General features: G+C 36.3%; 1 protein-coding gene across 3 annotated transcripts in view; it reads right to left on the bottom strand.

The window, feature by feature from the left end:
- LOC133529481 (soluble guanylate cyclase 88E) overlaps window positions 1-24,173 on the bottom strand; it is a 184,645-nt gene that overhangs the window by 6,677 nt on the left and 153,795 nt on the right. For all 3 annotated transcript variants that reach the window (XR_009801142.1, XM_061867195.1, XM_061867196.1), the window contains 6 exons: window positions 19,591-19,714; window positions 18,172-18,313; window positions 11,551-11,677; window positions 7,210-7,414; window positions 2,548-2,694; window positions 306-438 (listed from right to left, as the gene is read on the bottom strand). Coding sequence is in view for 2 of the 3 variants with exons in the window: in XM_061867195.1 (XP_061723179.1) it covers window positions 306-438; window positions 2,548-2,694; window positions 7,210-7,414; window positions 11,551-11,677; window positions 18,172-18,313; window positions 19,591-19,714 (878 nt within the window). In the remaining variant the exon portion in view is untranslated. The remainder of the gene's footprint in view (window positions 1-305; window positions 439-2,547; window positions 2,695-7,209; window positions 7,415-11,550; window positions 11,678-18,171; window positions 18,314-19,590; window positions 19,715-24,173) is intronic.

The raw sequence follows: 24,173 nt of genomic DNA, 5'->3' as shown, positions 1-24,173 counted from the left end.
CTGGAATAATAAAAGAAATTTTGAGGTAGGCAAAATGTTGACTTGTTATCGTGATCATATTTATCTATTGTAGCATTTAGGTTGACTGTTTTTGGACGCTCCTTCAAATCCGTCCAAGAGCTTCTGTTCCTTCACCACTTGGAAACAGTTATTTCCCGCGTGTCGCCTTAAATCATACACCCATCTTCCTGATGCCTATCCTTCTGATCTTCCCTGGGCCGACCAGGAAAACCTCAGAGTGAACTCAAGGTTTTCTTGGTCCATCGTTTGCCATTCATATGTAAGACTCGTTTTGTTTGGTGTACCTGTGCTAGGATCCTTAAGGTCAGTGATGGCTTCCACCATGTCAAGTGCCATATCGCAGACTTTCTCGGCATGGTTGTCTTCTTTTTCAGGAGCCCCAGATACAACCATATAAGCATCTCCTATAGTTTCCACCTGCAATCATAGATTCTTAGATTTGTCTTTTGATTTTCAAAATATTTACGAGCTACCACGCGTACATACCTGGGGTTTTCCATTTACTTTTCTTTTTAAACTATCAGATTTTGGGATATTTCGACTCAGAATCACGAAGACTATCGATTTAAACAAAGAAAAAAGTGTCCCCATTTTTCATACAACTTTTGGGTGTCAGAAAAATAACGCTCGATACAAAATGTATGTGAAAATGCGTCACAAAACTGATATTTTTTTCGGGCACCTTTTTTTCCTTTTTAATAATCCAAAAGTTGGTGTTTTTGGAAAAAAAAAAGAAAATGGTACACTTTTGTCTTTTCTGTGTTTCAAATGGCTTTTATGTCATCATTACTAAAAGGACTGACTTTAAACGGCTTGGAGAATGTGGAAGTCTTTAAATCATTTTTGCCCGCAGATTTAATGCTAACTGTCAGGGCGCGGACTGGACGCACGCGGCGTGGCAAGCGGAACGGCGGGCGGCTCGACAAGCGGCCGCCGCTGTCGTCCAAAACAGATTAATTCAATTCTATACATTTTGATCGTGCCACGCGAACCAGCGCTCGCGTCGCGTCGTCCGGCTCCGAGCGGCACGCACCGCAGTCCGCGGCCTCAGCGGGCAGCCACAGCTACATTGGTAGAATAGTATTAAACTTGCGAGCTGAACCTATTTAACTATCAAATTAGATCCTTTTAATTTAATTTCGAATGACAATCATTATCTGAGTTAAATTAAAAACTCACCACCGCATAACAAGCATAAGTGACATGGGAAAATTATTTTTAACTTAACGGATTGAGCGAAAATCCGGTAAACAACGAACGGAGGTGGGAAAAAAGATTTGTATTGTTCTAAATTCAGTCTAATCTCGATGAGAATCGAGAGGGATGGGACCTATTAAACTAAACTTGAAAGTTTTAATTAACAGTGACCCAACTCGTGGCGAACATTTGCCCAGGTTTATCAGAGTAGGGGTTAGACACACATTGTTGTTACGTCCCCTATGATCTATCTTACAAACTGTACACAGTTACACACTCGTTCGGACCCTCTCGCCGAGAGTCTCGGCTCCGAACCAATCCGAGATGGGTAAGCGCGAGACGAGAAGGGAGCAGAATGACACACTCATTCTCGGTCTATCTCGAGGTCTCTCGACGAGTGTGTACAGCCGGCATTACACAGTTTGTGCTATATCATTGGCCGTACCCTGTATATTAAATAGGGGTCAGTTGAAGAATACGACTCTCAAGTTCTTTTTGTTCGTTATTTTCATAATTTACGGTCCGACTTAAATCTCTTGCAGCTTATATTTAAGGGCATCAGATTTGATTGTACTGCTAGTGAGGGTAGAATCAATCTGTAAGGTATATGAAGACACCTACTTATCTATAATTGGTGTTTTTGGAACAATATCTCGGTACAGTAAATAGTATATACTAGGATCTCTTCTTATGCATAAATAGCAAGTATGCCAAATACTCGTACTACATCGATTACGTTACGGAGACTACTCTATGAGGATGGAATTCAAGAGTAGGTGATCCTGCTGATGCCATGGTACCAGAGGGCCTACCGCGAAAATCGAAATTCGCAAATTCTGGGGATCTTTCTCTTTTACTCTGTCTAAAACGTAATTAGAGTGACAGAGAAAAATGCCCGCAATTGACGAACTTCGATTTTCGCGGTTATAGCCCAGACCCCTTCTTCCCGTTAGCGTGTCAAACAATATGATTGCAAAATACGCATCTTATAGACCCGGTTGAATGCAGTATGTTGACCATGGAGACCACTTCCATGGGAATGATGCGGAAGGGTTATGTTAACTTTTTTAATGTATTTTAAATTATTTTCGGAAGTATATGTAGACTACTAAATTTAGATATTAGGCTATTGCCTAATATCTAAATTTAATAATATTGAATAATATGTTTTGTAAGGTAATGAAGTATTTAGCTATAAAGGTTAACTTGGTATACCCTACTCAGGGTCCATGTTGTGACAATTTAATTTAAGATAACATCTGTGTGTACCATGGAATGCAATAAATAAATGAAAATAAATGAAAATGAACTTGTTAATGAAACACATACCTTATATACCCGGTTCCGTTCAGTAAGTGTGTCGAATATGGAGTACATGGCGTTGAGCATGGATACCACTTCCATGGGGGTGATGCGGGAACAGATCTCCGTGAAAGTCACCACGTCGGAGAAGAGGATGGATACGCTGTTGAACATCTGAGGAATAAAACTTACTCGATTTACCTCATATCATATCCCACTTTCATGCCAGTCCCATATTGGAATACACTCCTACAATTTAGGAGGGATTTAAATTTTCTCGGGTCAGAGATGTCGTAGTAATTGATGTTCATAAGCGCATTGTAATATGCCTATTTGAAAAATAAACTATCTCTATCTTCATCATATTTACTCGTATTTGTAAAAATACTACGCAAACACGATTGTGTTTTGTCACATGGTAATTTTGAATATGGGGCCTTAAGACAATAAAAAATAATCGGACAGACAGACGGACATGACGAATCTATAAGGGTTCCGTTTTTTTGCCATTTGGCTACGGAACCCTAAAAATGGCATTTTGGTTTGTATTTGGCTGTCGCTTCGACACTTCGTTTTATACAGAAAGCATCACGTGATCACCGATTACCCGTCATTGGAAAAAAAGTGTCTTTTGCCTCGGCCCGGACCCTGACCGGGACCGTTCTAATGTGAGTCATCCTTATATCCTTAAAGTATATACAATGGCAAAATGTATCTAAATACCCCATATAAAAAGTCACATTCGTGTGAAAACACAATAGTATTTGCCTATTTTTTTTCAAATAATTTATGAATTGGTTGTGAATTTTCTCCATAAATAGGTGCCAACCATTGGTACCTACTTTACAGTGCCACTCTTGGGAAGTACTTAGTTATAACCGTAACAAATTCACCATGAAATTTAACCGGTGATCTGGGACCAATTTTTCTTATTCAGTCATCGATGTCGATGATATTTAACTATAGAAACAACACCAAAATAACAAAAAAAATACTGTTCATACATTTCGATTGGTCCGATGTTGATATTTTGTATGAAAGTAATTTTTTTTTGCGATTTCGGGGTTGGTCCCATTGTTAAAGGCCATCGACGACTGAATTAGAAAACTCCTGATCAGTTGTCACCGATTAAATTTCAAATTGTATTTTTACGAGAACGTAACGTGATAATTCGATTTATTTTAGAGTTCCTAGTGGTAACAAACTTGTCTCATTTGACTTAGTTCTGCCTTACCTTGAAATTCAACCTCTACGGGGCCCATTACAGTCTATTATTACAGGTTAACAGTTCTACCAAAGTAATTTTCACAGCGATTTAGATAGAACCCTCTCTAAGTACAGTTAGCTCCAGGGGACCAATTTACTCCACGGCACCTAATTGAGGGTTATCCAAGGGGATGACCTCAAAGGATACCCTTTTATACCTCTACCGTTTAACTGAGGCAGTGGGTAAAAAGTTATTATAGTCGGCTACCGACGAAGGCTATAGACCAGGTACATCATGAAGATGATTTGAAAAAAAAAAAAAAAACATAAAAATGTATGTAATACACCATGGGCTGGTAAAACCCCACAGATTTTAACCACGCATTTCTGAGGTCATAAGGAGCAAAAAACGTTAAAAATATCAGTTTTGGTAAAATCAGACAAAAAATAAATGCTGAATTTTTTTTGCACACGTCACGTTATTTCTTTTTACATCTTGGCGAAAAACATTACAACGAAATTTACAGAAAAAAAAATGAGTTTCCTTTAAAACTTTGTGTGTCAGTGGGTATATCTAAACCAAGTCACATAGTGGCGTCACAGCTAAAAAGGCGTTTTTCACTAAGTTATTACAGAAACAAATTTTCACAAGAATGATCGATCTATAACAAGACCGATTTCTAGATATAGGGTCTAGAATACACGTTTCGAGCCCATGGTGTTTAAACTAGTCCAAAATAAAAATAAAATAGTTTAAAATCTACCTTGAATTAAAAAATATACAACACATAAGTCAGAGTCGTATAAAAACAGCTTAGAGTTATTTTATTAGCGGTACCACTGCAGGAAAGCGATAGAACAAAACGTTCCGTATAGTTTGCGCAGGGTTCCGTATAGTTTAGCCGATCGCGGAAAGTTTAGACACGGAAGGTTGTGTGCTCAGGAGATTTGTCTTGGGGCCACAAACTCCACAAAGTTAGCGTGTACGTAAATAAAAAAAAGAATTAAACTTTAATTGCATTAATAAATATATTGTATTTATATAATGAGAAATCTCTCCTATTATTTACGTTAGAGCATAACATCTCAGATAACTAAATATGTATACTGAAAAAGCATGCGTGTTTAATATCTAGGATTATGAGCCAAAAATCGGTGGAATAAAAACGTCGTTTTGAGCAAGTGTGTTGAAAATAACTATTGTATCACTTAAATGGTATCGCTATTACTTTTGTGAGCACACAGTTCCCACTCTATCCGTGGGCAAGTAATTGATCGAGCGTTAGCGAAAGTCTGCGTTTTAGCATGGGCAAAAATGCTTTCGTATGTCCGGATGTTTTCCTCTACATGTCGCAATTTTTAAACCGATATTCGCATTGACATATATATCTAAGGACGGGCCTTACGGGCAATGAGAATCGGGCCAATACAGCGGTGTAACGCACACGAATTCGAGCCAATCGTGCAGTCTAACGCCACAACGCGATTGTTTGATGAGTTCGCATCAAACGCGCGATTGGTCGCAACTAGTTGCGTTAGACTGCACGATTGGCTCGAATCCGTGAGTGACACCACTGAACTAGCACCATCCTTAGTGCCCGTAAGGCTCGTCCATAGATATATATCAATAGATGTTCGTGAAATTTTGTGAGCATGTTTAATAAATAATAGAATCTTTTCTCAATTCAGTTTTACGAACTTTTGAAAATGGCGGAGCCATACATTTATTCAGTTATATCTATGCTCGCGATGTCTACACCTCACAGAAAATTTATTAAATAAAACATATATTATATTAATTACGTTGAGGTTGATACCTCAAAAATATTTAGGTAATGTCACCTAACCGAGATACTTTTCCGCTTACTTAGTGGCCACACAGTTTCCACTCTGGCCGTCGGTGACTAATTATACATTATTAGAAAATTTGTCACCTCTGAATGTTGATGGCTCCTCTAGAGGGGCATTCAAACTTAAAATTTAATCTCATTTTGATTTTGATCTGATTTTCATCACAATTCAGCATTCTATTGGCAATATCTACCTATTACGAGCGAGCTGTATTCCCAGTAATGCCAAATCAAATCTATCAAGTTTTTGAAATTCGAATGCCGCTGGGATCGTTCAAGGGATGACAGCTTTCTCGGAGTCCCACAGTTTAGATAAGGGGCATGTTAAATGAGGTAAGTTACCTTGCCTGATTGTAACAGTGGTACAGTAGAGATAGGGAGCGTGCATGAACTGTAGGAGGCAGCACAGGAGACGTCAGATTTTTGGCGCGAGGCGTAAATGTGATGTTTATTGTTCCGATGTAGCCCACAAGACGGCAGAACCTACTATCCACAAGAAAACACGTGACGTGTAAATGTACATGTTTATTGTTCCGATTCAGGCCACAAGATGGCAGACCCTCCAACGCGCACGGTCCCTATAATAGGTAGGTTTTCGAATAGATTATAGATGAAAACCTTTGTACATACAACTCATAATCAACGACGTGATCAACCTATCAAATATTTTTCACAATGATTGATTCCATTCCATGCAGAAACCGGAGAGAAAAATGTGTACAGCGACTACTGCGTTTTCTTGGAGAAGCGGTCGTCCACTAATAACTTTCAAAGTTCTCATAAAAACAAAATTTAAGCAACCAACCGGCAGGGCGGCAGGGCGTTAGGTAGCTGCCGTCATATTTAGCGTTGATTAGTAAGTTGATTAATAGGAGTTACTATACAAAATGTTAAATGACGTGTAACGCTTTAATTAAATTTAATTGATAGATCTTCAGCGTAGGCAGGGCACTCCTTGGAACCTAAATTTTCCCGCACTGCGCGGTTTCAGAGGAACACTACTAGATTTTAAAAACCTCAATAGCTCACTTCAAAAGTATCTACCTATCAATAGGGTTCTTCCGCTTTGGCAGTCAAGTAAAGTTCCGCGTTGCTGATGCAACTTAATTTATTTTTATTAGGTTTAAATCTAGACAGATCCCTGCAAAACAGTATTTATAGTTTTCCTGCAGTAAAGTTTGCCTATTCCTTAGATAGCATGTTGTAAGTACTATAGCTAATTATTCCATTTCATCTCCTTGGCCAATTTTTAATTATTTTGACGATTTTGACGACCTGTCTGGCCTAATCGGTAGTGACCCTTTTTTTTTTTTTTTTTTTTTAACGTTGGGGAAATGCTTTTACGCATGCCACCTAGTCCGGGGGAAACTAGGGGCGATGACGGACTAACCAGTAAAGGACTACCGTCTGCCTATGAAACCAGTAGTCCCGGGTTCAAATTTTGGCAAGAGCATTTATTTGTGTGATGAGCATGAATATATTTTGTTCCTGAGTCAAGGGTGTTTTCTATGTATTTAAGTATTTATAGATTATATACATCGTTGTCTAAGTACCCACAATACAAGCCTTATTGAGCTTACTGTGGGGCTAAGTCAATTTGTTTAAAACGTCCTATATTTAATTAAAAACTCACCTCACACGTATCAATAGGGTTCTCTCCCTTCCTTAGTCGATCGGCAACTTGCTTAGGTATCATCTGGTACAAGAGCTCGTCAGTCCTTTTCATCTCCTCGTCCAGTTTTCTCATGGATTCTTCTAGTTTCTTGCTCTTCTGCTGCTCCTGGTCCAGGGCTAGTTTGAGCTCCACAGATTGCTGCGTGCCGGCTAACATCAGGTCTCTAGAAAGTTTAAGAAAGGTTTGTGTGGCAAGTAATTACGTAACAAGAATTTTCGTGGCAACATAAGTAGTTAGAAATCGGTATAAGCGTTTTCATATGAAATCATTAATCAGAGTCCAATAGTATACATATTTCACCGACTATAGAAAGAGGTGGAGCCTCTCAATTAGTCCAGATCTTTTGTAATGTATCGTACTCGGACATTATTAGATCGTTTTTTTTTTGTTAAAAGCTCTTATTAATCTTTTCTTAATTTCCTTTGTTGTATACCTACCTACTACTTTTATTTTCCTTATTGTTAATAATGAATAATAGTAATATAAAATTCGAAAAGAGAAAAGCCGATTAGATATTAAAATATCTAATATTATATTTCACTGAAATAATACGGTCTCGTTTTTATAAAAATAATGTCAAAGTTTTTAAAATGGATATATGTACTCCTCAAATTTCTTAAGAGCTCTTTATGAATAGTCCCTATTGAGGCGTTCTCAATATAATATTACCTAACTTTCGATATCCTTCAGGGGATTAAAATGGCTGGAATGAATAATAATAATAAGAATAATATTTATTTCAAGAATTTGGCATTACAAGACCAGCAGTACATTGATCCCCACACTAGGCTCAGCCTGTCACGTGGGAATCTCAGAGAAGTATCGTATGATCGTAGTTATTAGAAAAAATTCAGTACCTCTAGTGTAAATTTATTAGATAGCGAAACGTGACGTACGCGTTTGCTTTAAGTGTCATTTTGTATGGGGTTTTAAGTTTCCAAAACGTCCCGCTTGGCGCGCTGTTTCTAAATCCCATACAAAATGAGACGTAACGCAAACGCGTACGTCACGTTTCGCTATCGAATAAATTTACACTAGGGGCAGATAGTTTATTGTAAAAAAGTTTATCTTCATTTTATTTGCTCTATGTTATATTAAACCAAAATAATGCTATTTACCAAGAGAATATGAAATTACTTATAAATGTTTCCAAGTGATTTATTATTAACTAACGTAGCTACATTAATAATCTAAATACTTGATGATAATTGATTTTACGTTATATCAAAATATGCAAATTAGCAAGATAATATTATCACGTTCTCCGCACCCACGCTGGAGAACGTGATCCCCTAAACAGGCTGGTTGAATTTTACAAGTTGTATTATAATGAAATTGACATTTTCATGATTTGAAAAGAATGTGATTCAGTTGATTCAAACAAAACATCACTAAAAGTCGTTCCGGTGGGCCATGCCGTTTTTACTCGCTCATTAAACTGTATCTATACAAAACTACTTCTGCTACCATAAAAATGAATTTGTTGCTGTATCCATAAACCTATGTAACCGTAGCTGTGTTAATTTTAGCTTTTTATCCTTTATATACGTAGGTATAATAAAAAAGCAGTAGTGCTTTTTTTACCTAGCGCTATATATTGTAGATTTGTCAGTAGGTAATCTAGTAATCTATGGACGATGTTGTTGGTCTCACACTTTATTATTCTTTGTATTCTATTTCTGTGTCTAAATCTGTGTGTTACTGTTTTTTGTCCCAAATAAAAAGAAAAAAATAATAATATAAAATTACGTATTAAAGTTTTGAGCTGATCTATACAAACGTAGCTACATTAATGATCTCAATTATACAATATTGTCAACTTCCGAACAATGTCGTCAACTAAGTAATTAACTTCATGTTGATAATTTTAATATAAATTACGACCAAAGTTAAACAATGTCAAATTCAGAAAATTACCTTCATTTGAAACATTTCTATGTATTTTAAGGCGTATTTAAAAGTACACAAAATACCTAAAATATAACTAAGCCATGCTGTTAGCTATTAATATAAATCCTCGAGGTTTAATTTTATAATTTCAGCTATTTTGTAACAGTTAAGTACATACATCCCTCAGACCATAGAAGGTACTTACATACATCCCCTTTTCTTCGTAGATGTTCAATATAAGTGAGTCACTTTAAGTTGTAACTTCCGAGGAATTAATCGACATTCATGCCAATATCATTTCTTCCTATTCGCAATTCTACACAGTCTGAATTCCTCACAGTAAGTATTCAACCACATTCGTTATTGTGCACAGTTATTATTTGTGTACAGTAGCGATTCAGCCTTTTCGCAATTCTGCACAATCTGAATTCTACACAACGGCATTTCACCACAGTCGCTACTGTGCACAGTCATTATTTGTGCACATTAGCGATTCAGCCTTTTCACAATTCTACACAACTGCATTTCACCACAGTCGCTACTGTGCACAGTCATTATTTGTGCACATTAGCGATTCTCCCTGTTCGCAATCTCGCACAATCTTAATTAGTTTAAGATTCATTTTAATTTCACTTAAGGATGCACGCGACTGTCTATCTTTATCACTTTTTGACAGTTTGTAACACCTTGTATATTAAACGTGCGGAAGTGGTAAAATAAAAAGTGGCAAATGATTTTTTTAGGGTAATATGTTATAGGGCAGGAGGTATTTTATTTCATAAAAACCTTGATGTGTGAGGTATTAGGAAGGTTTTTAGGTCAGAAAATAATTTGTAATATGATACCCGTCATAACGTAGGATTTTTTTAGTATGTAATCTCAATAGCATATATCAAATAGTTCACTTTAAATCGGAATCACTTACTATGACTGTCGGAAAACCACGGAACCCTACAACTAAGCATGGCCCGACATGCTCTTGACCACTTTCTAGTGGTATGGAACCCTTCATGCACGAGTCTGACTTGTACTTGACTATATTTAAACTTTTGAGGTACCATCAAACCCAAAAAATTACAGTTGACTAAATATATCGACTAAAAACGAAAAAATAAACTATTAATGCGATTAAATGATATTGCGTAGAATTAAGATTGTGCGAGATTGCGAACAGGGAGAATCGCTAATGTGCACAAATAATGACTGTGCACAGTAGCGAATGTGGTGAAATGCCGTTGTGTAGAATTCAGATTGTGCAGAATTGCGAAAAGGCTGAATCGCTACTGTACACAAATAATGACTGTGCACAATAGCGAATGTGGTTAAATACTTACTGTGAGGAATTTAGACTGTGTAGAATTGCGAATAGGAAGAAATGATATTGGCATGAATGTCGATTAATTCCTAAGAAGCTTTGCTGGGCATTTCTTAAATAGTGCTTTCACCTGCCGAAGTCACGCAGGGACAAGACGTTGATAAATAGGCTCGTGGCAACTAGCGCGAAGAGGTCCGGCATCGCAGGGGTTCCCAGGTACATACATCATCATCCTCCAGTTCATGTTGATCATTTGACCTGGGTAAAGTACTCTTACATAATGTTTTACCTGCTGAAGTTATGCATGGACAAGTAGAAAAATAGGCGTAGGGATACAAGCGCGGAGAAGTCCGGTATCACAGGGTTCCCAGGTACTTACATCCATCATTGTAGATCATTTGACCCGGATGAAGGGCATTTCTTACATAGTTCTTACCTGCTGGAGGCATGCATAGACAAGTCGTTGATGTACAAGCCCGTGGAAACCAGGGCGGAGAGTTCCGGCATCACAGGGGTTCCCATGCAGGTACATCATCATCCGCCAGTATTTATTTATTTATTAAAATACAGTGGTATTCTTAAAAATAAACGTTGACTGTGGGGTCGTCAGTCTCTAGGTGTGTAACTAAAAATAACTTATAGTAGGTAATTAATGAATACAATGTATGAAAATGTTTTTTTAACATAGATTTAGATTTAGTCTTATTATTTTCACGTCTTATGGCTTCAGGCAAACTATGAAGTAAGTATGGAATTATTTTCCTAAGGGTTCTATCCCCGTAATAGTTATTAATTCTAGGAACGGATAGTTTGCCTGAAGTCACAGCCTTTGTGATGTAAGCATGATTAACTGGTGTTAAGGAATCCGCGGAATTAAGCTCTAGGCAGCTATGGTTATTTATCGCAAGTAGGTATTTATGTGTACCTGCTGAAGTCATGCATGGACAAATCGTTGATATACAAGGCCGTGGAAACCAGGGCGGAGAGGACCGGCATCACAGGGGTTCCCAGGTACATCATCATCCTCCAGTTCATGTAGATCATTTGACCTGGGTAAAGTATTTTTACTGGGCATTCCTTACATAGTGTCTTACCTGCTGAAGTCATGCATGGACAAGTCGTTGATGTACAAGCCTGTGGACACCAGCGCGGAGAGGTCCGGCATCACAGGGGTTCCCAGGTACATCATCATCCTCCAGTTGTCCATGTAGATCATTTGACCTGGGTAAAATACTTCATGAAGGCAACATTTTAGCAATGACGTGTTTGGCAACGGAGTTAGCTACTGTCAAAGGTTTCTGTAGATGGCGTCAGCATAGGTTTTCCCAGTTTCTATTAGTTTTTCTCTGTGGGATTTGATTTAAAATGCCTAGTATCTAGGCCATAAAGTAAAAAAAAAACCAAGAACTTGACACTTTTCGCAAAATTGACAGGTAAAACCTATGGTGGCGCTGTGGCGCTATCTGTATAAGACTTTAATGTATGTACATACATAACACTTCGCTTGTGTTATTGGACTCTATAAGATTTAAAAAAACATGACACTGATTTGATTGTAATACCTGACGCCGTAACACATCATCAGTGAATATTTATTTATTTGTTTTCTTTTCTTTATTTACACTAACAATATACAGATGATTACTATAACTAGCTTATATCCAAAATAGGCCCTTGAGGCATTGTACTAAGGATGCTGGCGGCATTTCCTCGTTGTATCGCAATATGGATACGTTGTGCGAGGAAGCCGCCAGCTCTTCGGTTACCAGTTACGTCAACCAGACATTTCGCAATTTCTCCGAAAAACTTGTGCGCGCTGGGACCCCATGGGCCTAGAGTTTCAACGCCAATATTTATTTAATTCTTTGTAAAAAAAATCGTACCTCATATTGTCATCAAAAAGAAGAATAATACATCTAATTCTATGTGCTCAAAAAATAACAACGACTAAACTAATGCAAAAGTGTGATTGTGATACATTAATAATGAGCCTTAATTAAGAATGTGCTATTTATCAAAGTATGTGTTGCTAGAAAACTTTTGACTTAAAGCACAATGAAATAATTCAATAACATTTTACAACAACAACGCCGCCGCAGAGCACGCAACATTTAAAATTTGAGCTTCAGGGGGGCAGCTGCCCCCCGCCTGCCTGTACCTGCCTACGCCCATGACAACAACGTATATTATATGATTTATACTCGTAATTTGGCTAGAACTGTCTCATTTCCAACATCGACAGACATAGTCTTACTGTTTGTGTTTACAGACTATAATACACAAATAAATGTTAGGATATAATTCAATAAAATATGTATTTCTGACCTTAACTATAATTCCTTCAGGCGTATTTTCATAATACATATATTACTTACACTTAGCAAATAAGGTTACCCGAGGCAAATGTGTAAGTATCATAGAATATGTTATTCGTAATTTAATTTCCTCATAACATGGCAATGTCAAACGTACCCACATTTACACGTAAGTATTCGTAATCATATTAAGTGTATCTTCAAGGGTGTTTTATATCGACATTGTAAAGGAATTAAATATAATTTTCATATAATCATGAAATTCAGCAATAATATTAGAAACATAATATTCCCACGCAGTGCTGAAGGAGGATAAAGAATTACGGCCCGATCCAAACTTTAAGATACGTCAAATATTAGGTCTACATACGATATGGCTCGGATATGTCAGTGTCAAAAGTGACGTTTCTTCAAACAAAATTGTTTGTATTAATAAGTAGGTAACTTGAAGGATTACGGCTCGAACGCCATCTTGATAGTCACGCCTTGTGATTAATTCTTATATTTTGCTCATTAATATATAATATACAGTAAACTAATGTGGTAGTGTGCAGTGAATGGAGAATTAATCATGAAACGCGTTTAACCACCACTTTGGAGTCAACGGCCGGTAGTCTACGTGCTATTTGTAAAGTCCAGCTATCGCTTTACTAGAGCTAATAAAATCACCGTACACTGTATTTTATTAACCGTACAATTTTAGTCGTATTTAAGGCTCCTAATACCTTGATACTAGCGAAATAGTCCCACTGGACTGAAGCCACAATTTTAAAAGGATTTCATGATTAAGTAGTAAGTACCTACGTAAGTTTCTGACTGAAAATGAATAAAATAACGAGTCTTCAAACAAAACAATAATTTGTAGTTATTCAAAGTCATAAATTACTAATTTAAAAAGGAACTCAAGAAGATTCATGTTTTGCGCATTATATCGGCCCGATTCAAAATTTAAGATACGTCAAATATTTTCACGTACTGTACCCCTAGTGTAAATTTAGTCGATAGCGAAACGTGACGTACGCGTTTGCGTTAAGTCTCATTTTGTATGGGTTTTTGAACAGCGCGCCAAGCGGGACGTTTTGGAATGTCAAAAATCTCATACAAAATGACACTTAACGCAAACGCGTACGTCACGTTTCGCTGTCGAAAATATTTACACTAGGGGTACTGGTGTCCAAGCCTCTGGACTTAAGATTAGGTTAAAATATGAGTATATTTGATTTAATTTAATTTAATTTAGTTTAAGTTAAACTTTAATCTTACGTTTTAATATAATAATTTAAATGTAATATGATCCTAAGTTGGTCGAAAAAAAAATTTTATTATTAGGTCTAGATACGATATGGGTGCATTGTGTACACCATGTGCAAAAATATCAATCATTAGTTCGTTTCATGTTTCATTTATAGAACAATATGTTTAACATAAAATATGACAAGTGCCATTTACAAAACACAGGTGCTTAATATTCTAGACGCCCAACGCAATATTTGTTTAATTTCGCGTCTTTTATTGATTTTGTGCGTTGTGTATATTTTTACAATTGAACACAATCGTTTAAAATATTGTGATACGGTGGCCATATTAGAGATATTACCAGCTATCAAAAAACTGTGGAATCGTGTTCCAAACCTTTAAGATGTAAAATAATAACGTCAGGCAATCGTCTTCCGTCATACGCGTAACGTTTCTTCTTAGGCATCCCTGTAAAATAAATACGTCTAGAAAACTTATGGATCATGTCAATCACGAAAACGCCTGCTTTGAATCGTAATGTCATGTTATTAAAGGTTAGATTTGACAAATCTGCGCGTCATCGCGACACGAAATACCTTTTCGACAAATGCTATAACTTATCGCAAAAATGGAAAGTCCGTCGATGGTCAAGAGCTTTTAGTTTTTACAATATCTTTAAGAGTCAAAAAACCATTCCCATAAATAAATGCCCTTACCGGGATCCGCACCCGGGACCATCAGCTTCATAGGCACTACTAGGCGAGGTTGTAGAATTTGTCATGAATATTTAAGTAACACAATGCTATACAAATAAAATAGAGCAAGAAATACAACGTAAGAACAACACTTGTACTCGTTTTATTTTATAAAATTTTACATGTAAGTTAAGCTTTACACTGGGTTGCCATACGTCCCCGTACACCGAGACATATCCCGTATAAAGCTTGGTGTCCCGGTGTCCACGACGTTGAGCCGTTAAATTAAAAAAAAAATTAATGCAGCTATGGCAACCCTACCCTACACTTTCTCTCTCTCCCCTTAAGCTAGCAAACCCGAGGAAGGGTAACCTGATTTACATGCGTGCCGGCCGAGACTTTACATCAGTCAAATCTTATAAAAAAATCTCCTAAAAAAACAAAGCGTGATGTTATGATAGTCCTTGGAGGAATGTCAAATTATACAAACATAAAAAAAGTTGTGCTCCCTGCGTAATTTGCGAAAAACTGCAAAAAGGGTGTAGCAGGATAGCCTTTGAAAAATTGCTCCCAGAGATTTTTGTTCAAAACTATTACCAGATGATGCCCCGTGAGGAGACAATATTTCATACAAATTTTTAGCCAACTGGAACCCCACGGCATCCATTTAACCCTAAAATGTTTTTATTAATTTTCTCCTAAACTATGTAACTGACGGATTTCACATTCTGTACAAATATTACTTAACCGTTTCCTTCTTGAAAAAAATAAATAAAAAATTGTAGCAACCTGTATAACAAGATCGGCTAGTGGTACTAACACATTAAAAAAAAAACATCTCATCTACATAATATTCAAGTTTCATCAACCTAGTAAAGGTGCAATACTGCAAAATAAATTGCCAAATAAAAAAATTCAACAATCTGTAGTCTTTAATTTTTCATTCTTTTTCGAGTCTTTTTAACAACATACTACCTAGTACTAAAATAGAAATCACATTTATAATTACTAATTGTAATACCTTTCCCTTGGGATAAGTAACTTTTTGTGTAGCCATTATTTTACATGTCGACTTTATAGCCAAATAAATCCTGGTAATTTTGATATATCTCATGAAATATTACCACGAGGTTATGTGCACAGAGTTAGAATAAAGACAGAGGTATCGCTTAGAGCAAAACAGTGGCTTTATAATAATAGGCTGATTTTGCACGCAAAACATACTCACTGTTAGAGGGGCCGATTCTGACTTATCACTTTGTTATGGAATTGATCTAGTTTTCATTGTCTGACAATCGTCTTGGTGAGTGGTTGGTTGGTAATGGTAATGAACCTATATTTAGCTGGGATTATATAAACAAATTCTGTTTATAAAATAATAGCACACATGGTGTCAAGAACTGATCACTATTACTGTGCGTTAGGCACGTCGAAGTAAAAAAAAATATGCAATAGTTTTCTAAAAATGATTTTACATCACCTCACTAAATACTGAAAGATCTCTCACAGTGGTATAAATAAAATAAAAATCGAATAAGTCGAGCCCGATCTGCTAGCGACTTTCGGAGTTCGGACCAACTCTTGTACATATGTCTCGTAATGTTTGCAAGTCATTGCTGCTCGGTAAATTTTAAAAATAATTTACGGGGTAAATTTTCGAAAAATAATTAAAATTAGTAAATAAATTAATTATAAAAATGAATGAATTAATCAAATTTTTTTTTTTAAATAATTAATGAATTAAGTGTAACTTAAAAAACTTCTTAATTAATGATTAATTATAATATCTGGGAGACCGAGCTTTACTCGGAAAACACACAATAACTCAAAAATGCGCGTTTTCCCAGAGGTAACATCGAGCCAGATCGATCTTTCGCCCCCGAAAACCCCTATATAGCAAATTTCATCGAAATCGTTACAGCCGTTTCCCGATATATATATGTATAAAAATTGTTAACTTAAAGGTATAAGATATTTGGTTTAATTTATCGTCCCTATTGGATTTACACAATGTACACGAGAAAATCAAAGTATAAGTATAAAATTAGCCAATAGGTAGGTAGTTATTTTATACATATTTAGTTTATATTTATATCTAAGTTCTAATATATTTAGGTTTAGTTTTTTCATTAGTTTTATGTTTAGATATATTTTAGTATATATCTTCTTTGTTTTTGTTATATTATGTAATTTGTCTTGTTTTTGTTTACGAATACTTGAATAAATTTCGTGTTTAATTTATTATTTCTAATTAGTTTTAATATTTTCATTATTTCATCAAATCACTTTTTATTTGTCTTAGCTTAGCGCCCTACCTCTGAATGTCTTTCAACTCTGTGGTTTGTGATTTAGCTTCGTTGCCGCTGTAAATGTCCTTTGTTACCCTTGTTTCTAATTTGGCTGCTTTCACTTTGGTTCTATTAAGCTTTGACTTATAAATAGGCTCAAACAGACCTAAGCTTAAGACTTATACTTAATGAAGACTGTTTCTAAATTACTCCTAAGTATTTTGCGGCAATTGTGGATAATGGATAGTTTGATATATTACATTTTCTACCTTAAGACAAACTGAATAAATTGATATTGAAAACACGCTGTTCAGTGTATTCAGTGTAGTTCAATGGTATGATGCTTTTAATAGACTGTTCACCTGATCACCATAAAGTTAATAATAAACAAACTGTCATATTTGTTTACATTCTTTGCAATTTCTATAGGACTTTAGTACATTAAGTAATAAAATAGTTTTAAATACCTACGAATGCACAAACACTCCGGGCCTACAACTATTATTTCCATCTCTTTCAAATGAATTAATAAATAATGTAAACACTAAACACAGGTTTTCCATAAAAAGTTCTATAAACTCCCTGAAGTTGTAAAACATCAATAAAATTACGCATCATCTCGACAAATTCAATTACGGTGATATGGGTCGACGGGAACCAGAAAGTGGAATATTTTTTATTGCTGACAGGATTTTGAGGACCCATGTCTGAAGTTAATAGTTTTCTAAGTATCTGGAGGTATCTGGAGTGATTTTAGAAATGGATTTCGTTAGGATATGCTTAGGCTAAAAAACTAAAAATAGAAATCGGTGAAGTATTGTTTATTTTATCGTTGTTGACAATATAGTATATTTTCTATTAGCACATTAAAATAATGTAAATAAATCAAATCACGTGACGAGTCATACAACTTTTTGTATCTATGTAATTATGTTATTGGCTGAGCTACCATACGACATGGTATTGTTTGTTTACTATTTTTAAGGTCCTAATGGAAAATAATTTTGGTACATGTACAATGATAATTCTCTATATAACAGTATCGCCCTTACGTCTTCGGTTGTTGACATTTGTCATGTTACATTATGTCACGTTTATACATTTTATAAAGTTTGCGAATATTTTAACTATAACTACTCCTTATAATTATTGAATCTGCATAACTTTTGCCTCAAACCCACCTTTAAGCCTCAAATTCTTCTCTGTGGTCCCATCAGACTCATCCGACAGCTTCAAGATCTCGCTCCTTTTGTCTGTGGCCTTCTCGTGGATGACTGCTTCCACGGTCACCAGCTCGAAGATGTTGTTCGTCCGATTAAGGATCTGAGGAATATTTTTGTTATTAGCCTTATAAAGTGTCCCGCTCGTTTCCTCCAATCGACCCTGTATTTTCTCACCATTCAGTGCAGAATGTTTCAAAGCCGTCCCGCTATCTCCTTTTCGTGGAACATAATTATACAAATGTAAGCTGACTGTAGTCAGCATCAATAGCAAACACTTTCACACTCTTTAGTTTATTATTTTAGCAAATTTAGTCTTTCGCTTGCACCTACTGCAGTAATACTAGAAATTCGACTCCCAGATTAAGGATGACTCACGCTGGAACGGTCCAGGTCCGGGCCGAAGTGTCTGATACTCCAGTTTACTATGGAAATAATCGCGCGATCACCGATCACCCGTAATAGGAAACGAAGTGTTAGATACCTTGCTCCGGACCAGACTGTTCTAGCGTGCGTTATCCTTTAGTCTTAGAAGTTTGTTTTCAATCATATCATCCATGCGCTCGAAGGTGTTATTCGTGTTATTTCGGATAATTGGTATAAGCATGAATTATTATAGAAAAGATGGTTATACTGTCTAAAGTCTATAGAGAAAATTCAAATTATTTTTATTACACAAGATTAAAGAGTCAGAAAAATACCTCTTGACAATAACCAGCAAGGCCGCTTTCACTACTTAGCTTAAATTGTCCCCCATTTAAGCAAGACATAGAAGCCTAAGCATATGGAAATTGTATTCGCGGCCACAGAGCACTTTACATGCTTGACAACTAAATGGATCCATTGCTTTAAACATTCATGATAGTTGGAAGCACTTGGAAATCCTGCAGATAAATTGGCTATTCGTGTGTAAATTCAGGTGGGGCAAATGTTCCCAGGAGGAAATTACTCATCAAAAGCAATCAAGGGCCGAGATTTAGGGCATTTACATGGCAGGCTCACTTTTCCTATAGATAGTGTCATCAATTGAAGGGATACAATGAACAACTAAAGGGACACAGGAGCCTACTCTTTACTGCAAATGTCAAATTTAGGCTTTCAATTTTATTTAGCTCACAAGTTATTAGACTACACAACACGCAAAAGAATGCGTGTGAACTGTAAAAGCTAGCCACTTTTTATTGGCGTGAAGTATGTAGGTATATATCAATGTCGATTTTAAGTTTTCAATTTAGTCAACATGCCGGCGACCCTTCAGCGCGCGCAGTCCCTACTATATGTAGTATTTGTCTGAACAAAGTGCACGGTGGACAAATTGGATAGATATACGTGTCTTTAAATGACAATCCTTTCTTATTCTTTCTTTCTTAAAATACTTACAGTCTGAAACTTAAATGCAATGAGCGGCCGGACTAGATCGAACCAGTTGGTGATCTTCTTGCCCACTAGGTCGGGCAGGATCACCATCAGGGAGTTACCGATGCTGCGGACCACCATGTCGGATCTATAATCACAATAACATCATAAGTTAAGGCCTAATCAGTTAAGGTTCCATAAAGGCCTATTATGGATACGTCCACTTGATGTTAACGCACGGTGTCGACCTTTGGGGCTTGGCTGCGAGTCGGGACAACCTTATTTCTCTATTATATTATCCGGAACGGGCGCTCCGGATAATATAATAGGGAAACTCACAACCACCCAGCTAAGGAACTATTTGCACGCAACAACGTGTTAACGCTACCTTCGCTCTACATATTAGCAGCGTGCCAATATGTTAGGTCTAACCTCGGTATGTATAAAACAAACTGGAGCCGCGGTGAGAACAACCGCAGGCAGCCAATGTTGGTTGCCCCCGTAAAGCGTCTCGCTAAGCTCAGGAGTTCACTCAGTGTCATCTGGCCAAGACATTAAGGTTCATGAAGGTTAGGTTCCGCTTGATATAAAGTTAGCGGACAGTGACAATGAGTTTACCAGGAAACTTAAATCGCTGCTAATTGCACAGACATGCTACAGTGTAGACGAGTTTCTTCTTGGAGCTCATAGCATTAAGATTTTGTTGTAAATGTGAATGTTGTAATTTGTAAATATTACCAGTATGTTAATCGCACTATGTAAATATGCAATGCAATCTTGACCTGTAAAATAACGATTTTACCTATAAATCAATCAATCAATCAAAGTATACGTCCTGGGTCGAACGATGGAAGGAGTTATTAACGTGTACCTGTGGCACCCACCATTCATTAATTCCCTAGTCTCTGTAATACGAGTATATGTTACGTAGACAGCTATAGTCTGGTTATTTGTCAGTAGAGAAATTGAACTTTTGTATAGGAGACCGAACCTTCGCACCGACAACGACAAAGTTGTAACTAGTTACATCTGTTCGAACCCAAAAATGAAGCTAATTCTAACTCTTGTCTTTGAAATAAATTAATGTGAGTTTTGGCCGTAGTTTTGGCCTATCGAAAACGAAATTCCTAACTAGGTACAGGGAAACTTTGAACCTAAATAAGTTTAGGTTCCAGTTTTATTATCTACACTCAGCCTCGGAAAGTTTGTAGCCTTTAGTTTAGTGTAGAGATAAAACATTCTGAACAAAATCTTTTAACATTTCTGTAATGACAGTTTCAACATGTCAGTTTGTAGGTAGATAATTATATTTAAGTTAGTATTACACGTAGAAACACATGGGGCTTCTTAAAACTATTAGAAAATTTGCTTTGAGATTGAATACTGCTACGATTGGCGCCCAACGTGGGGCGATACAATACCTACACTTATTAAATAAATAAATAAAAACCCAATGTGATGAGACTATTGTGATAAAACGTATCTAAAAACCACCAATAGAAAACATGCTTTTAAATAGAACGGTTTACCCGTTTAAGAGCAATGGTGCCACAGAAAGACACATAGCGGTTAAATTTATAACATCCCTCTTTTTGCGTCAGTTGTTAAATATACTACAAGTGTATAAGTATAATATTTTCTCAGTTCAGTGCTAATATACGCGCATGTATAAAACCCTCATAAATATGGAAATAAAATATGTCATATCAAATTCACCTGTTGCTGTTCGGGAAAAATATAAATAAGAGTACAAACAAGATCAAGGTGAAGTTCCTTCAGTATAATTACGTCATCATCATTATCTATTTACTTTCTTTTCTGTTTCTTTTACTTTTTAGTGTACTTACCTACTTTCTTTTGGCGTCTAAAACAAGTAATATTGTTGAACAGTTTTGTTTTAGAGAATTCTTAACATTTTTAGGGTTCCGTACCCAAAGGGTCAAACGGGACCCTATTACTGAGACTCCGCTGTCCATCCGTCCATCCGTCCGTCTGTCACCAGGCTGTATCTCGTGAACCGTGATAGTCAGCCAGTTGAAAATTCTACAGATTATGAATTTCTGTTGCCGCTATAACAACTAATACTAAAAACAGAATAAAATAAATAATTCTTTCCAATCTCGAGGTTCTCATCCAATCACCGAAGTTAAGCAACGTCTTTATAGATAATGGTACGGAACCCTTATTGTGCGAGTCCGACTCGCACTTGGCCTGTTTTTTTATGGATAAAACAAGGCTCAGCGAACAACACAGATAATTATTTAATAAGTTTATTGGGTTTTCAAATTCTAGAACCTACTAAACAGAAGGGTTAGGTAACATTAGTATTCGTATCCACAACTATTATACTTATAACATTTTTTACTAGGGTAAAGCATCCAATGATGGGCACGGAAATAAATGTAACAGACTTTTTTTTATACTACATCGGTTGCAAACAAGCATATAATATGCATAAGACTTCTACGCAAATGGAGTCTGTACTAAGACATAATACGTAGGTAGGAGGTAGCTACTAATTTAGTCATGGCACATACGAAACTGCTTAATAATGAGATAATATCAGCCTGAGTGTGCCATTAGCTGCTATAAACAGGATCAAAACAATTTCCAAACATGCAAATTATATGTACATAACAACTTAGTTTAAATCTCGCGCAATAAGGCCAGTTATAACCGTCGCTATGCTACTTGCTTTAAATCCAGTCTAAATATGACCTCGATATCTGTAATAAGTATTTGTTATTGGAGATCACGATATACTGTTTTTTGGGTTGTTGGTAAGTGATAGTAACAAGCAAGTAAACATTCAGCCGCGTGTATAATTATCCGATACAATTAGTAAAATACATTTACAGTACATATGGTGCTACTTTATAGCACTAGTGCGAAAATTAGCATATTACGTTACTGTGTCGAACATTTAAATATGAACTGTAAAACGTTGTACGATACATGTGCGAATAGGTAATTCGCAACTCGTGTCGATTTAAAACACTCCCTTTTCGGTCGTGTTTTAATTTATCGCAACTCGTTTCGAATTTCCTATTTTTCGCACTTGTATCGTAATGTACTATTACAGTACATATGGTGCTACTTTACCGCACTAGTTCGATAATTAGCACATTACGTAACTACCTATGTCAAAAAAATATAGGACCATATTTTAATTTAATTTTATTCAATTAATGTAATCCAATAAGTGCTTTTCAATAACAGCCATATTTTCATGAACTGTAAAATGTTGTAAGATACATGTGCGAATAGGGAATTCTCAACTCGTGTTTTAATTTATTCCTCCTCCTATTAAAGTACATATGGGGCTACTTTACGGCTCTAGTGTAATAATTAGCACATTACGTAACTAGGTAATAGATTTCGGTGTTGGTCCCATGGTAAAAGTTGCTCAGTATGACTTATGTATTCACTGTATTCAGCCCGTAAATTATTGCAGACGACTAAATAAACACCGTGTATATCCCTGTAAGTTGGTCGGATCGTATGTATAGGGTATTTAACATATAAAATGACTTTTGTGTCCCAAAGCCACCAGACCAGCCTCACGCCACAATTTTTCTTAAGCCTCGATTATTAATACTAATATACTAATAAATCTAATAATATATCTTCAATCTTTATCCCCTCAATGAAGATCTTCAATAACATCGAGATCGAAGTACAGTCAAGTGTAAAAATATCGGTGTACACATCTTACTCAAAAATATGTCCCATAGCATCTTATTCCAGTGTAATAAAAGCGTAGTACCATATTTATGAGACGATTCTCTCGATACATATTTTTGCAGCTGACTGTACATAATAAGATTGACAAGTATCTGGTTCGCCTGAGACTAGTGTTGGTTATTTAAGACTCGAGTTCTTTGAGTCCTCTGCTTTGAAACGCGACTCATTTTTTCAGACTCACATATTAAGTATAAACTCGATTTCTTTTCAACTTGTTAGAGACCCGAGCCTTTTGTAGAGCCTTGAGTCCTTTTCAGAGAACTTTCAATTTTCTTGTTTGTAAAATTCCGAAATGCACTGTCTTTTTCGTGGATCAGGCACACAAATAATACAATAACGCATAATTTCTTTACTTGTATTTAGGTAAAACCTATGAAATTGTTGACGAAGTCTTTATTCGGAGGCTCGAGTCCTTTTGAGTTGTTCTTAAAAAAAGACTCAATAAAGGACTCGCCACGGGACTTAAAAAACTAAGAATTTTTCTAAGCGCCGAGTTTTGTAAAAGAGAGCAGAGACCAACACTACCTGAGACATGCCTGAGAGTTCGACTCGTCGCTCTTAAACGAATGGAATAGAGTCCTCCAACACGGGGACATATAATTAAATACCCTATAGTCATTAAAATAAGGTTGAAAATCTTAAAAATTGTCTGAGCGTGCCGACGTCGTTGACATATTGCGTGAAACTCGGGAATTAATTCAGCGATTTGTTTAGGGATTCCTCTTGTGTACAAAATTCGTTAAAAATCTTGCGGAAATGTTTTATGAGAGATATTTGTTTTTTGAGAGTAAGAAATTTGTAACAGAGCATCTTGGAGAAAATGTTGTTATGTCTGGCACCTATTATTCAATTCAAGGCTCAGT

Source organism: Cydia pomonella, chromosome 21 (assembly GCF_033807575.1).
Source record: "Cydia pomonella isolate Wapato2018A chromosome 21, ilCydPomo1, whole genome shotgun sequence".
NCBI classification, from domain to species: Eukaryota; Metazoa; Arthropoda; class Insecta; order Lepidoptera; family Tortricidae; genus Cydia; species Cydia pomonella.
This window is presented reverse-complemented; position numbering and strand designations above follow the sequence as displayed.